Source organism: Artemia sp. Qi Xiang Cuo, chromosome 2 (assembly GCF_049724085.1).
Source record: "Artemia sp. Qi Xiang Cuo chromosome 2, ASM4972408v1, whole genome shotgun sequence".
Classification (NCBI taxonomy): Eukaryota; Metazoa; Arthropoda; class Branchiopoda; order Anostraca; family Artemiidae; genus Artemia; species Artemia sp. Qi Xiang Cuo.
The window spans coordinates 52,387,432-52,402,466 of NC_142795.1; the positions used below are offsets into that span (position 1 = coordinate 52,387,432).

The following is a 15,035-nucleotide window of genomic DNA, read 5'->3' on the forward strand; positions in this document are numbered from 1 at the left end:
GGGGTCAATTTTTATTAATAGTTAAACAATTTTTATACAATTTTGTTTTTTTTTAATAGTTACAAAAAGGTAATAAGAATTATTGTACTACTGTCCTCAGACGTTTTAAATATTGTTTTACCAGAATCTTAGTGTCACAATTCAATTTTTCAGTGCTCACCCTATTGGCTGATTATAGTCGGCATGGAGAGGGATGTAAGATAATATATATCCGATTCTAAACGATAAAGCTGCATTTATCCGTGTATCCAATGCTATGTTTAAGTATTTGGAACATTCAACAAAGAATAAACACATTGGTGAATATGTGAAAGGGATTTTCGTATCCCCATATTCGGGTTACGATAGCCTCTGACGCTTTGCCAACATAATGAGAACTACTTACAAAAGTAATATTTTAGGGGGAAAATATCTCTTACCCTGGAAGAATGGAATGAGATTGCACATCAGTTGGCCAAAAATGAAGTTTTGCAGTGCTTGTCCTACAAGAGTAAACGGCATGCAGAAAACGCCTAGCAAAAGATCAGCAATTGCCTGAAATGAAATAAAGCAATTACCGAATATATTGTAAACATAACTGCACTTCAACTGATCGTTAAAAAAACTGAAGAAAGAAAATACTGCATCTTCCGCAGAAGTGCTAAGAAAAGCGGCACCAACAGCTGTGTTGCTGAGAACATTTTAAACACATCTAAGAATTTCATCTAAGAAACACAGTCTCGTTGGTTTGTTTCTTCATTGAGTTTTTCTCTCTCTGTTCTTTCTACATCGAAGTAGCCATTACTGCAATCTTGCAGATACACCATTTTGACAACGTGGACACGTGTCATGGACATAGCGTGTCATGACTTAGTTTATTATCCGCTTCAATGCTCCCTGAAAGTTCTAACTTAACACCTTTAGCCGTTCCTGAGATATTGAAGATATTGCATATTGAAAAACGGGATAAACATACTGTTTTTTTTATTATTATTATTTAGTTTATAATCTCCATCAAATACCCGCGAAAGTTTCAACTGAAAACCCTTAGCCGTTCCTGATATATTGTATGTACAATTTTGTACCAACTTAGATGTCTTTTTGACAACTTGGATGTGCATGCTGTCTTTTGTCTTAGTTCAATATCCTTCTCAACAATCTCTAAAAGTGTCAACTTAATATTACACTTTCAGATGTGTTCTCTTGATAACCTAGTTGCACAAAGTTTCCCCTAAACATTTAAAGAAATTTTCAACTTAATTTTCTTAGCTGATCCTGAGATATTGTACGAGTCCGCCTTATAAAATGTATATTCAAATATTGCCAATTTGTGGTATTTACAGCCCTAGCGACAGGGCCAGTGGGGGTTACTTCATCCCAGAGGGTATATTTATTGGAATTTTTTACTATTCTGATAAAAATGGATGTCTCCAAATTTTGATCGAATATCTTTGGAGGCGACCGGTGGGGAGGGGGAGGGGTTTGCAAAATAGGAGGAGTGAGTAGTTCTGGTTCACTTCCAATCACTCCTGAATCTTAAAGCTCTTTTTTTTATTTAAAACTCTTTACCAAAAACGATCAATAAAATAAAAAGCTGTTTGTGTTTTCAATCAGGTAGCTACTTTCAGAAATAAAGCAATGCTTTCAAATATCCAGCCAACGATTTGATCCAATGTATGGTTTAAGAGTTTCGGCTGCTAAGTGCATAATAAATAAAAATTTCAATCCAAAACTTTTGCTTTAATATATTGTTTGCTATAGCAAACTGCTTTCCGTAGGTTTTCGTAATTTGTATGTTGTATTTTTTACAATCTTAAAACTTTTGCAGCTTTGATTTGGCAAAAAAAACAATAAATAATTATAATCCTACTTTTAATGCAACAATAAATTAGAACTATCAGGTTGAAGGTAGGAAGTTTATTAGATCCAAAAGTGACAACCTAAAAGTTTTTTTTTTAGATTCGAAGCAGCACAAAAAATAAAGTGAAAACATGGGTAAAAGCTTTATCCATGATCTCAATATGCTAGATCTACATTATCTCAGGAACGGCAGAGGGTGTTAGATTATCACTTTTACGGAATGTACGATTAAAACAAAAGTCACTATGTGCATCTAGGTTGTCAAAAGAAATGTATCTGAAGTGTATCAAGAACAGTTGACAGCATTAAGTTGGAACTTTCAGGGGAGATTGAACTAAATCAAAAGGCGTTTTGTGTATTCAGGTTGGCGAAATGACCTCTATTGCACACCACGACACGTTTACGCTCGAGTCAAAGTAACAAATAAAAGGGTTTAGAGAGTCAGAAACAAAGAGTGCTGATTGATGCCTTTTAATCAAACAGTTTGTGGTAACGAACTGTAAGTAAGGAGCGACCCGGCTCAATAGTAACCGAAACTCAATAGATACATCAGAAGAATAAGATTTTTATGCTGATTTCAAATATATAAGTTTCATCAAGTTTTGTCTTACCCATCAAAAGTTACGTGCCTGAGAAAATTTGCCGTATTTTCGAAAAAGGGGGAAACAATCCCTAAAAGTCATAGAACTTTAATGAAAATCACATCATCAGATTCGGCGTATTAGAGAACCCCACTGCAGAATTTTCAAGCTCCCATCTGCAAAAATGTGGAATTTGTATTTTTTGCTAGAAGAAAGATCACGGATGCGTGTTTATTTTATTTTTTTTTATTATTTTAATTTTTTTTTTCCAAGGGTAATCGTACCGATCCAATAGTGCTAGAATATCGTGAAAGGGCTCATTAGAACGGAAATTAAAAGTCCTAGTGCCCTTTTTAAGTGACCAAAAAAATTGGAGGGCAACTTGGCCCCCTCCCACACTCATTTTTTTACCAAAGTCACCCAATCAAAATTTCGAGATAGCCATTTTTTTCAGCATAGTCGAAAATCTAATTAATATGTCTTTGAGGATGACTTAATCCCCCACAGTTCCCGGGGGAAGGACTGCAAGTTATAAACTTTGCCCATTGTTTACAAATAGTATTGGTTATTAAGTATACAGGTGTTTTCAGGAGGAATTTTTTTCTAGTGGGGGATCGGGGTCGGATTAGAGGTTACGGGGGAGGATTTTTCCATGGAGGATATTTCCTTGGGGGTAGGAACATTTCCATGTAGGGGGTGCCAGATTTTGCAGCATTATTTAAAAAATGATCAGAAATTAAATAAAAAAACAAGTTTTTTTCAACTGAAAATAAGGAGCAACATTAAAACTTAAAACGAACCGAAATTATTACGTATATGAGAGGATTTGCCCCCTAGTCAATACCTCGCTCTTTACGCTAAAGTTTTTTAGTACTTTTAAAAGAGTTATTTATACTGATGAAATGGCCTTTGTGATTAAGGGGTTTGTGATTCGAACAAAGTTTGAACTTTAGCATAAAGAGCGAGGTATTATCTAGGGAGTGTATTTCCTAGTATACGTAATAAAAATATACGTATATAGAAGTTCTTTACGTAAGTTAATTTGTAAGTTACGTCAGAACAAAGTTTCGAGAAAGCCAATTAGCCAAAAAAATAAAATTAATATGCAAATTTTGTTTTAATTATTCATGTACGGTGAGCCAAAATCAAAGCTGCATTAATTCAAAAACGTTCAGAAATTAACTAAAAAAAACAAGTTTTTTTAACTGAAAGTACGGAGCGACATTAAAACTTAAAACGAACATAAATTATTCTGTATATGAAAGGGGCTGTCCCCTCCTCAACGCCTCGCTCTTTACGCTCAAGTTTGACTCTGTCTCACAACTTTATTCTTTAAAACAATAAAGAACTTTAGCATATAGAGCGAGGCGTTGAGGAGGGGACAGCCCCTTTCATATACAGAATAATTTATGTTCGTTTTAAGTTTTAATGTCGCTCCTTACTTTCAGGTAAAAAAACTTGTTTTTTTTAGTTAATATATATCTATTCTCCTACCCCATTTTAATTCATGCATAATCCTTCGAACCTTCTCCCAGGGGCATTCTTTCAAGTTAATGATCCAGATATCGTTGTTGAATCAAAAACTTAGTTGAAGAGCTGTCCTAAACTTTCAATTCAAATAGATCGAAATCCATACAATCATTATGTTGAAGACAATCAAAGAAAATGCTGAGATTGTCTTGTGCAACTTAAAAATCCAAATCATAATCGTATGTATTAGTTCTTAAGAAGAAAACCTGAGAAAAAAAATGAACGACATCATAATATTAACCAAATAATAAAACTAATGCAAGCGAACAGAACTTAATTAAAAATAAAACTCAAAGATCAAAGAAAATCAAAGATCCATATCAAAACCTAAGAGGTGCAGAAATAATGTATACAATAATTAAAACTTAACTAAACTATCGAAAATTACTATCAACCAATAAATAAAACCCAAATGAAAAACATAAGCTATTCCAAACCAACAGCCAGTTTGGGTTTAGATCGGGTTGTTTTACTGAACAAGCAGTTGCAGCCCTTTTGCTTAAAACTAAGAATTCATTGAATAATCGTAATTATGGAGCATGTATTTTCTACAACATAAAAAAAGCATTTGATGCTCTAAATCATTCCATTTTGTTTGAAAATTTGAATAACTCTGGAATTCTTGGAACGGCGTTGGATTTTATTAAGTTATATCTACGAAATCACGGATTCCAAGAAGACCTACAAGGCCAACTGTCTCAGCCTAGCTCCCTGAATGATACTGGAGTGTCCCAGGGGTCTATACTTGGACCGTTACTATTTATGATATATATAAATGATCTCCCTTATTGTCTATCCTATAAGGATAGCCTTGCAGTTATGTTTGCAGATGATACAGTGGTATCTGTTGAAGCTAAAAACCCCTTCATTATTGATTAAGAATATGGCGTCTGAATTAAATTCAGTTATCCAGTGGTTTTCTTGTAATCGTCTAGTTCTCAATTTGTCTAAGACGGAATTTATGGTTTTTGGGAGATCTAAACAAGGAGTTGCTAAGGTTGGGTTTGATGAGTTAGTTGTTTCTTGGTGTACAATTAGACGGGTGAAGAAATATAGATTTTTGGGGATTATTCTTGATGAGCTTTTATGTTTCTGTAGTTATTCTGACCATCTCCGTATAAAATTAGCCCAAAATTTAGGATGTTTACATCGATTAAAGTATGTTTTTCCTTTTTCAATTATTAAAATTCTTTATCATCCTTTAATAGAATCATACCTAAGATATTGTCCCACTATTTACCTAAATACATTTCCTAATCATTTTAAACCCCTCCAGACATTGCAAAATAAAGCTGTAAGAATCCTTGGTACTGTCTTTCATCGTCCTGCACGACTTCAAAATCTTTGTGAAACAACAACTTTATTTTTATTTCTTCATATCCTTAATCAACTTAGGGATTTGCAATTATCGCTCTGGCATTATGATATTCAGTCTCCGGCGACTTATTTTTATGAATCACAAATTCTTGTCACCCCTATTCGCTCACTCGCCTCTTCATCGGGTCCTTTTGGAGTCTATATAATCCCTTTTGTTCATTGTGAAAGATATAGATTTTCAATAAGATAACAAATTCCTTCTATAGCATATAAACTTAAATCAAATACTAAATATAAAATTATTAACAGCCGATCACTTTTACAGACTAAATTAGTATAATATATTGTTAACCTTAGATGACGGGGTGATTCTTCTTGATAATTTGTTTCTTAGTATTATTTTTAGATTTTGCCGTGCTGGGGTAGGCTCCTTTGTCCTTCTCTTTCTATATGGTATGATGTTTTTTGGTTTATCTTCTTTATCTTATTTTTGGTGTACTTGAACTCATTGTAATAATTGCTAGCCTTTCTGTCGAGCTTAGCTCCCTGTTAGCTCTATTTAATTATTTGTATTTGTTTATATTTATATGAAATAAAATCTATATATCTATCTATCTAAAAAAAAACTAAAATAAGTAATCACAAGAAACAAAAAGGTAAGAAATACTGATTCGGATGAATAAATATATCCGAAGACAAGCAGGTTTTAAAAAGAATAATCGTGTTAAACTTCAAACGAACAGAAATTACTAGAAACATTAGTTGTGCTACTGCCCCCTCCCGCCACTAAAACTAAAAAAACATGTTCCAACGTTTACACTTAACTGAAAACCAAATAGATTTAAAATAGTTTTCTTCTGCACAAAGAAAACATGGAAAGATGACAGAAATATATTGAATAAAATCTTGAATCTTGAATACCTGTGATTTTCAGGAATTAATATCAATATACATAAAAGGTACCATTCATTTTCACTAGTTCTTTCCAGTCATCTTTATTATTGTTAGATGCTTTTTCTCTCAATGTTTTGACAATTTAAACCACGCTGTTTGAAATGCATATTGTTTTCAACAAAACGCAAATGACACAATAACCTTTATAAGCTTTAGGTAAGGGAGGGGGTATTATCCCTGTTTTCAGTCTGTTGTACTTTCTTTTTGTTTTAAGTTTGTCTTCAATTTGAATCGCTTTAGAATTTATTTTTTCATCTATAGCACTATCTCTTATAGTCCAGTAAATCTACGGAAAAAATCAACGATCTAGGACAAAATTGCAATATAAATGATTTTTACACCATTTTGTAGAGAAAAAAAAAATTCTGTACAACATACCAAAAGTCCCCAAGAATCCCCTTGGCGGAACAGGGTGAAAAACGGGAGGAAAGGGGAAAACTTTAAAATCCACGACCGGTAGTTTTTGATGCTGAGAATGGAATTCCTGATGCTCTTGGGCGCAAGAAGATCGAATATGCGTCTTTTTATTGCTCTGTAATAAGTCTTTCCCCAATTTACCCGCTTACAGGGGGAAAAGAGGGGGAAAATAAAGATCCTGCACAGCAGTCTGCAAGATTTGTTTTCTGGGGGTTTCCCAGTGCGAGAAGAAGGAATATGTTACTTTGATTGCTCTGTCATTAGCCTTTCACCCCCACCCATTTTCCAGTTACAAGGGAAATAGAAGGGGAAATCAAGATATCCTCTAAAAGGAAAAGAGAGTCAGACGGCTCTACATAATTTGGAGAGGAGACAAAGGTCTATCAACTCGGTTTTAAAACCGTCTAACACCGTTTTGACGAGAGTATAATATCCCCTCCCTGGTGCTTCTCTTTTCTACTTTGCTCGAGATTCACTAATGGTGCATTTACACCACAGTTTATAGAATTATCCAGTATGATCATTCCCTATCTCACCCATTGTAAAAACCCGGACCGGGGTGCGAGTGCTCCGGAGAACGTTTTTGCAGATAGAAACATAAGCGGCATGAGATCTTTTCACGGGTAGACAAGTCAGACGAGAAACAATCGGAAACAAGTGGAAACCCGCTATTACGAATAATACACTTTGTAACCATTTCTCATTGATAGACGCAAACACACTAATCCATAAGTGAAGAAAGAAGTGGGAGGAGCTTTTTGTTCGCACCGAGAACGAAGATCAGAAATGATCTGCGATAAGCTTACTGGATAATTATATAAACTGTGATTTACACATAGTGGAAATCCGAGCGGATTATGAAAACCGAGCCGATTTTCCGACCAGTTTTGTGCTTGAAATTTTCTCTAGCCAAAAGATAGTGGTTATTAAGATCGTAAAGTGAATTCAAACTTTAGAGAAAATTTGGAGCTTTCCTTATAGCTCAGGCTGTTTTCAAATGTTTTATTTTGTGAGGCAGAGGAGGAATAGAAGGACATAATTTGTGTTGCTTGGAAAGTGCGACGCGTCACGCTGGTTGTACAGTTCCTGAATTCTATTTTTACGTGTAGACCTTACGTACAACTTAAGGTATTTTTCTTCCTCGCTTTACGTCCTATTTCTGAGAGCCGCTTAATTGGTCAAAATTCTTAACTGCGCCTCCTGGCTTGAGGCTGATCAGAGGTTTTGATCTCACAAATCTTATGGAAAGATTTGCTTTGTGGGTTGTTTTCGTGTCCAAAACAGGGCTTAGGTTTGGGTTTAGCCACACGTGTGACTACAATGTAGCTCATGCAAAAAGCTCTCTTTCTTGCCTAATAAATTTTTGTTTGCAGTTTTGATATGACACCCTATTCATGGAGGAAGAACATGAATGTTACAAGCTGGTGGTGAAAGGTACATCCGTACTAGTGGTGAAAGTGTCACAATCACAAAAAAAGAGCTCTTTGGATCAACGAGGTTAGTGTGCAACGGGGTGAACAAATAACAGTTGAAGACGGTGAAATAATACACAACCAGTGCAGAAAAGACTGCTGCCATCCGACGTCTATAGCTTGTCTCGTACAAAGAAAGAATGACGATTTCGAGTATACTCCAGCAGGTTGGACAAGTGCCTTTCTTCTTCTACAACAGAAGCCAACAGGGGAACAGTCTTGTGTACAAACACATACCGACCATCACCTTCGACGACAATATCGATGGCATTTACCTACTATGGCATGCAAGCTGGATACATGACACAAAACGGGCCGGATGGAGTGGATTTGTGCAAGCAGTTCACCATGGGTCACACAAAGGCGCCTCGTCGATTGTTTTTCTGCCTATGAACGCCAGCACGGAACGGTATCAATTTTGACTTTTGACCAACCTTTGTACATGAAAGCGGTGAAAATCATCAGTGCTAATAGTCTTCTCGAGCCAGCAGCTACAATGATCGGCGGTCTCCGTTGCCGTGTAATCTTTCTTGGAGCAATCGGGCACTTGATGACGGAAACAGGAATAAAAGAAGTGCTCGAATGCCTATATGCCTGTAACAATATTAAGCATATCGTTAGCGGCAAGGCTGTTTCAAGAGCCTTGAGAGAGCACGAGCTTATAGATTCAGCATTGCAGATCACTCTCATTTTCAAATCGTATGGTTTCAACTGCACAGATGACATACGTGCGAGACATCAAGATTTTGCAGAAGCACCGGCAATATATATGGCTCTACTGAATGAGGACGTAACCCTCGAAGACGCATCCAATGCAGACATAGTACGTCAAATACAAACGCAAATGAGGTAGTTTCAAGACACGATGCAGAACAAAAGGACTGCAAAAACATGGCTTCAGTATTCAGAAATGTTAGGAGTGCTTAAGAAGGCCAATCTGGCAGAAGGGACCGGAAACTGAGTGCAGTATCTTCAAGCACTCTCTGAGATGCTCCTTACTTTGCAGCTACAGGCCACAAACTGTAAAACGAAGTCGGTAAAAATATTTCTTTAGCAAATGGGCGAGCTGAAAGAAAGTAACCAAAAGCTGTATAAAATTTGATAGAATTTGGGCTGGGCTCTCTCACAACTTAGTAATTGAGCAAGTACTAATGAGGTTGTCGAAAACAAGCGGAGGACTCACAAGAGGAAATGGAATGAGTTAGACGCAAAGGTTGATCTAGACAGATTCAATGCCAGTACGAGCTGGAATTAATGAGCTTATGTAGTCACTCACAGGCGTTGAGTACGTGTCATCTGGCCAGCACGTTTCCACTAGACCAGCTCGGATAGAAAGAGATAGACAGGACATAAAGGTTTCAGTAGATTTTTTGCGCAGTCCTGTCCGTAGGACAACTGCACTCAATTGCGCAATATATCGAATGGTATGACAGAAGCAAGGGATGTCAACGCGGATGAAGCAAAGGCGATAGGAAAATAAATTCTGAAGTCAATAGACGACGCCGATGCCGATCGCTACATCTTCAAATGTAAGAGCAAAGCGGAAAAAGCTGCTGAAAGAGCTGCTGCTCTTTCAGCAGCAGCAACTAGAGGTGGAGGGGATGTGGAAGAAACTCTCAGATTTGAACTCTCCATCTATCCTACTGGCCTTTTCGAATCGTCAATTCTGCCATGACAGCCAGATAAAGCGGAGTTAGCAAAAGCTATTTCAAAATTAGCAAAGGCAGAACCTGTGAACGTCCTATCAAAAGAGCAGGAAAAACACATGATCGATGGCGGATGGCTACTCCAGAATAATCCATGGAAAACAGGAAACACTTTCAAACAGATTTGCAACAATTATGTTTCCTTCGTGACACAGAAGTATTCAAATGCTTCTGTTGTCTTTGATGGTTACACTTTAGGTCCGTCTACCAAAGAGGTCACCCAAGTTAGACGAACGAAACGTATCCAGTGTCCAACCATTGATTTCGCGCTGAGTATGAAACTGTAAAGGAAGAAGGAGGACTTCTTGCGGAATCCCAACAATAAGCAGTAAATTATTCGAGCTATTGGTAAGAAACTTGTCCAAGCCGGCCTCACTGTCCTTCATGCAGAGATGCGGACGTTCTGATTGCATTGACAGGTGTTGGTGCCAACAAGGAAGGGGTAACCACTGTAGTCGGAAACGACACTGATTTATTGATCCTACTCCTCCATAACTTGCCTCCGGAAGCCAGGGATCTCTACTTAAAACCAATACCAAATCAAGAGTGCTGTCAACTAAATACTGGCACATCAACTTTGTCAAAGATCGCTGGGACAGGTTTGTCACTATATTCCAGTTGACCACTCTCTTCTGGGTTCCAACACGACATACCGTTTCTTTGGGATAGGAAAACAGGCTGTCCTGCCATTCCTAAAAAGCCATGAAGAATTTAGGAATAACTGCGGAGTGTTCCTTGATCCGCAGTCTAGGAAGGAAGAAGTCCAGCTAGTCGGTAAAAATCTTTTGCGGTATTTCTACAAGGATAAGAAAGAGGAGGGCCTCAGCAAAGTTAGGTACAGGTTTTTTTTTGAGAAACAGAACAGCCCAAAGACATCAACTTTGTAAACCCAGAGAGACTTCCACCTACTCCAATCGGCGGCGAAATTTCATTCTTATAGAGTCTTCAATCAGATAATGGAGTGGTGTAATACTGCGTCAGAACTCGATTCAAAAGACTGGGGTTAGTGATTACGTGACGGACGCCTCACTCCGATCATTACGGACATCAGACCTGCTCCGCCTCATCTGCTAAATGAGATTCGTTGCAGTTGTACGCGCTCCAACTGTGACAGTTTACGCTGTAGTTGCTGAAAAAATGGATTGCCTTGCACATTGCTTGCAAAGACTGCCAAGGGATTGCGTGTTCCAATAAAGATGTTTTTTTTGATAACGATGAAGAAGACGATTTTTAGTACAAATCCTTGATCTTATCCTTTTTAGTTCAATAGAAACCGTAATTATCTTTTGCTGTGATTACCGAAGATACCTGATTTGTTTCATTTCTTACATTTAGTTTTGTCGTATGTTTCTATTATATAGTCGAAGTAAATCTGCCCACGTACTCTGAAGGACCGATGCATTGTCTCCTCTACGGTGAAAACACTAGAGAAAAGCAAGATACTATGTTTCTTGTTTCTATGTTCTAATACCATGATTTTTGAAATCATCGATTCAAAAAACATTGGGGCAACGTTTTGACCAGCTATATCGCACAACTCTCGAGGATGCTGTTTTCCCTCTCCCTCGCTAAAAGGGGAAATCGAACCAAGTCCAGCGATAAAACAAAATAACTTTCTTTTTTCGATTTCTCCGTGCAGAAAAAGACCAGACGTGAAGTTAGAGCGCACAGTACATCTGCCCCTGAGATTTTACAATTCCCCCCCCCCCCTTTTACCCCCTTGTCCCCTATTTTTTACCCTGTTCCGCCCAGGGGATTTTTTGGGACTTTTTATGTTGTACAGAATTTTTTTCTCTACAAGACGATGTAAAAATCTTTTATGTTGCAATTTTGTCCCAGAGTTTCGTAGATTTACTGGACTATTACCTTTATGTTTGATTTGACGATTTATTATAATTTCTGTTCATTTTGGGTTTCATTTACCCTTTGATAATAACATCTGATCGTTTTAAATGTGAATCATTATAGGGCAATGGTTCTAATCGTCTTAGATTTTAATACGACTCTTTACTTTGCTTTGAAAATGTCTTCAGCAAAAAAACTTTTTATTTTTTATCAAACAGTTCGTGGTAACGAACTGTAAGTAAGGACCGACCCGGCTCAAAAGTGACCGAAACTTAAAAAAACGGAATTTTGATGCCAATAGATACGAGTATAACAGAAAAATCAAATTTTTATTCTGATTTCAAATATATAAGTTTCATTAAGTTTCATTAAGTATTACCCACCAAAGGTTACGAGCCTGAGAAAATTTGCTTTTTTTGGAAAAGGGGCAATACCCCCTAAAAGTCCTAGAATCTTAATGAAAATCATACCATCAAATTCAGCGTATCAGAGAACCGTATTATATAGGTTTCAAGCCTATATCTACAAAATGAGGAATTACGTATTTTTTCCAGAAGAAAGATTACTGATGCGTTTTTTTTGTGTCTTTTTTTTCCAAGGGGTAATCATATCGACCCAGTGGTCCTAGAATATCGTGAAAGGGCTCATTTGAATGGAAATTAAAACTCCTAGTTTCCTTTTTAAGTAGCCACAAAGATTGGAGGGCAACTAGGCCCCTTCCCCAACCCCTTTTTCTCCAACATCGTCCGATTAAAATTTTGAAATAGCCATTTTGATCATCCCAGTTGAAAGGCCCAATAACTATGCCTTTAGATATAACATGACCCCCCACAGCTCCAGGGGAAACGTCTTAAGTTATAAAAATTGTCCATTGTTTGCACATAGTATTTGCTATTGGGAAGCATGCATACATTTTATTGCGGGAAGACAAATCGTCTGCTGTTTTTTTTCACGGAGGAACTTACCATGGGGAGGAAGGTCTACAGGGGGTGAATTTGTCAGAGAAAATTATACACGGGGGGAATTTTCCAGAATTCCTATACAGAATTCTTTTTATATTTCTTGCTTTCTCTTTTCCGTCTAAATTTTACGCCTGGAGTTGTTAAGGATAATTGTCCTAGATAAATTTTCAACGGGATTGAATTGTCTTGAGGATATATCCGTGATGAGCGTATTTGTTCATGGAGCTGAGTAGTGGGAGCTTTTTGGATTTAAGCGGCGCGCCCTAGCATCCAGATCTAATCAGGCCCTAGCAGCCAGCCGGTGTTAATGATTTTTCTTTAAGATGCTGGTAAGATTTTGTGCATCTAAGTGTTACGTAATTGTTTACTTACGCAAATGTTTTCTTCAAAATCTCTTTGGTTGTTACGTAATTGTTTAAAAATCTATGAGGGCAAGAAAAGAAGAAACCCTCAGGGCCCTCCAGTCAAGTGGGGAACCCCTGGTTGTTAAAATTGATCATAGTTTAATGTTTACTTATGTAGATGACGTAACTTTGCTTGACTTGTTTTGGTTCCGGTGATCTTTATAATCCAGTGAATACAGGTTATGAAGGTCAACAAAACCTGTTTTGTTAGATCTTACGGCCCACTTACCTCAGTATTCAAAATGAATTCAGTGCGACAACATTGTGAATATTGTTCTTGGCATATTTTTTAGCAATGGATGCTTTTAGACTATTGGTACTTGAAGATGCTAGCAGCAGTAAAATGAAACTTAGAGTACCTAACGTAGCAGCGGAAGTTTCAAGATGTTGTCAGCTAACCCTTGAATGGAACGAGATGTTTTCAAGATATGTGATATCATTGAGCAAATTCAAGTTTGAAGAACAGTTATGTTTTGCAGCGAAAGTGAATATAATAAATGTACAAACACAGAGAGATGGATTAAATGCATTAGTGAAATATATTGAAGACAATGATCTGAAGTAATATATGAAAACGGAGATAGTTTGTTACTACTCCATTTTTGAAAATTTCTTTCTTGTTGGAAATTTTACTGGTGATGAGAAGGTAGAAAAATCTTCATTGTTTGGCTTTGTAAGTCTATAATCGGCAGTGAGAGTGTCAGGATTAAAAACTGATGGATTTGAGAAACAAAAAATCATGCGGAATCTTGTGACTTTGGAAAAATGTTTGATTCTAAATCATCATCTTCAAGATTTATCTGTTCAAAGTATAATATTCTCTCTGAGAATGCTTGAAGATATAATGAAAAATTATTATCCATCTTTGGAATATTGTATGAGAATTTTTTGTCACGGCCCAAATGCATTAACATACTAATTGAAACAAAACAAAATGATATTGTGGATTTGATTTTGAACACTACCTAAACCCTATCACAAAAACAAATAAAACAAACAATTATGACCAAACCGGTTTTGTGACATAATTCGATTAGTCCTTCTAGAAATAAACAGGATATTCATTTTGTCGATCGCAAGTTAGTTTATTTTTGGAAGTGAGTCAGTCAACGGTGCAAAAATGTTTTACACATTCCCACTATGTTTGTATACATTGGGCAGGGTTATCCTGTGAGAATTGTACTATTGTTGGTGACTATGATGAAAATTTTAGATTGTACAATCCATGTAAATTGCATAGAGGATATGCAGTGCAAATTAAAAACTGTAATTCCTGTCTTGAAGATGTTTTTGACTCTCACACTAGAGTTTCCTATGTTCCAATTGTCACTACGATAAATGTGATCAGTGGAAAATATTTACCCTGGTATGATTGGAAAAAACACCAAACGTGATTTCAGTTTATTTTTACGAGACTGATATCGTCGTGGTTTTAAATTGTTATGGGTGGAAGAACCTGGTTTAAGCTTCAATTGTTGGAATAATAAGAGGGTCTGCTTTTTGCAACATCGCTGTGAAAACACATGCTACTATGATTTTCGACCTATTGATTTTAATTTGGCTCTTACTAAAAGTGATTCTTCATATGAGAATATCACGTGCGACATTGCTTCAAATAAGCAAATTGAAACACGTGAATTTTTTAATATAAATCAGAATAGTATTATTGACTTTACAAGGAAATATAATAAAAATGAGGTTACATTGTATTGTAGAAAATGTGACCCTGACTTTGCATGCAAATATGAGTACAAGGTGAATCGTGACGAGCTCCCGCCACTTATTGTTGCCGATGGTTACCTATAAGTGAAAGAAGAAATCTAAAGAATGAAGACTTTTATTGTACATTCATTTTTTATTAATAAACAAATTCACAAACATTTTTAAAACGCTTTACTCTTAGGGCACTAAAATCTATATTATACAGGTAGGAAAGGTATTTTCAACTAAAAAGTCATTCAATCAAGGATTGTTTATCTAAAAGCTGAGAAATTCACAATAAGAATAG

General features: G+C 36.5%; 1 protein-coding gene across 1 annotated transcript in view; it reads right to left on the reverse strand.

The window, feature by feature from the left end:
* The window catches only part of LOC148955359 (cholecystokinin receptor type A-like), a 199,913-nt gene that overhangs the window by 114,102 nt on the left and 70,776 nt on the right, over positions 1-15,035 (reverse strand). The window contains exon 2 of the mRNA XM_089101766.1: positions 420-534. Coding sequence (XP_088957892.1) covers positions 420-534 — 115 coding nt within the window. The remainder of the gene's footprint in view (positions 1-419; positions 535-15,035) is intronic.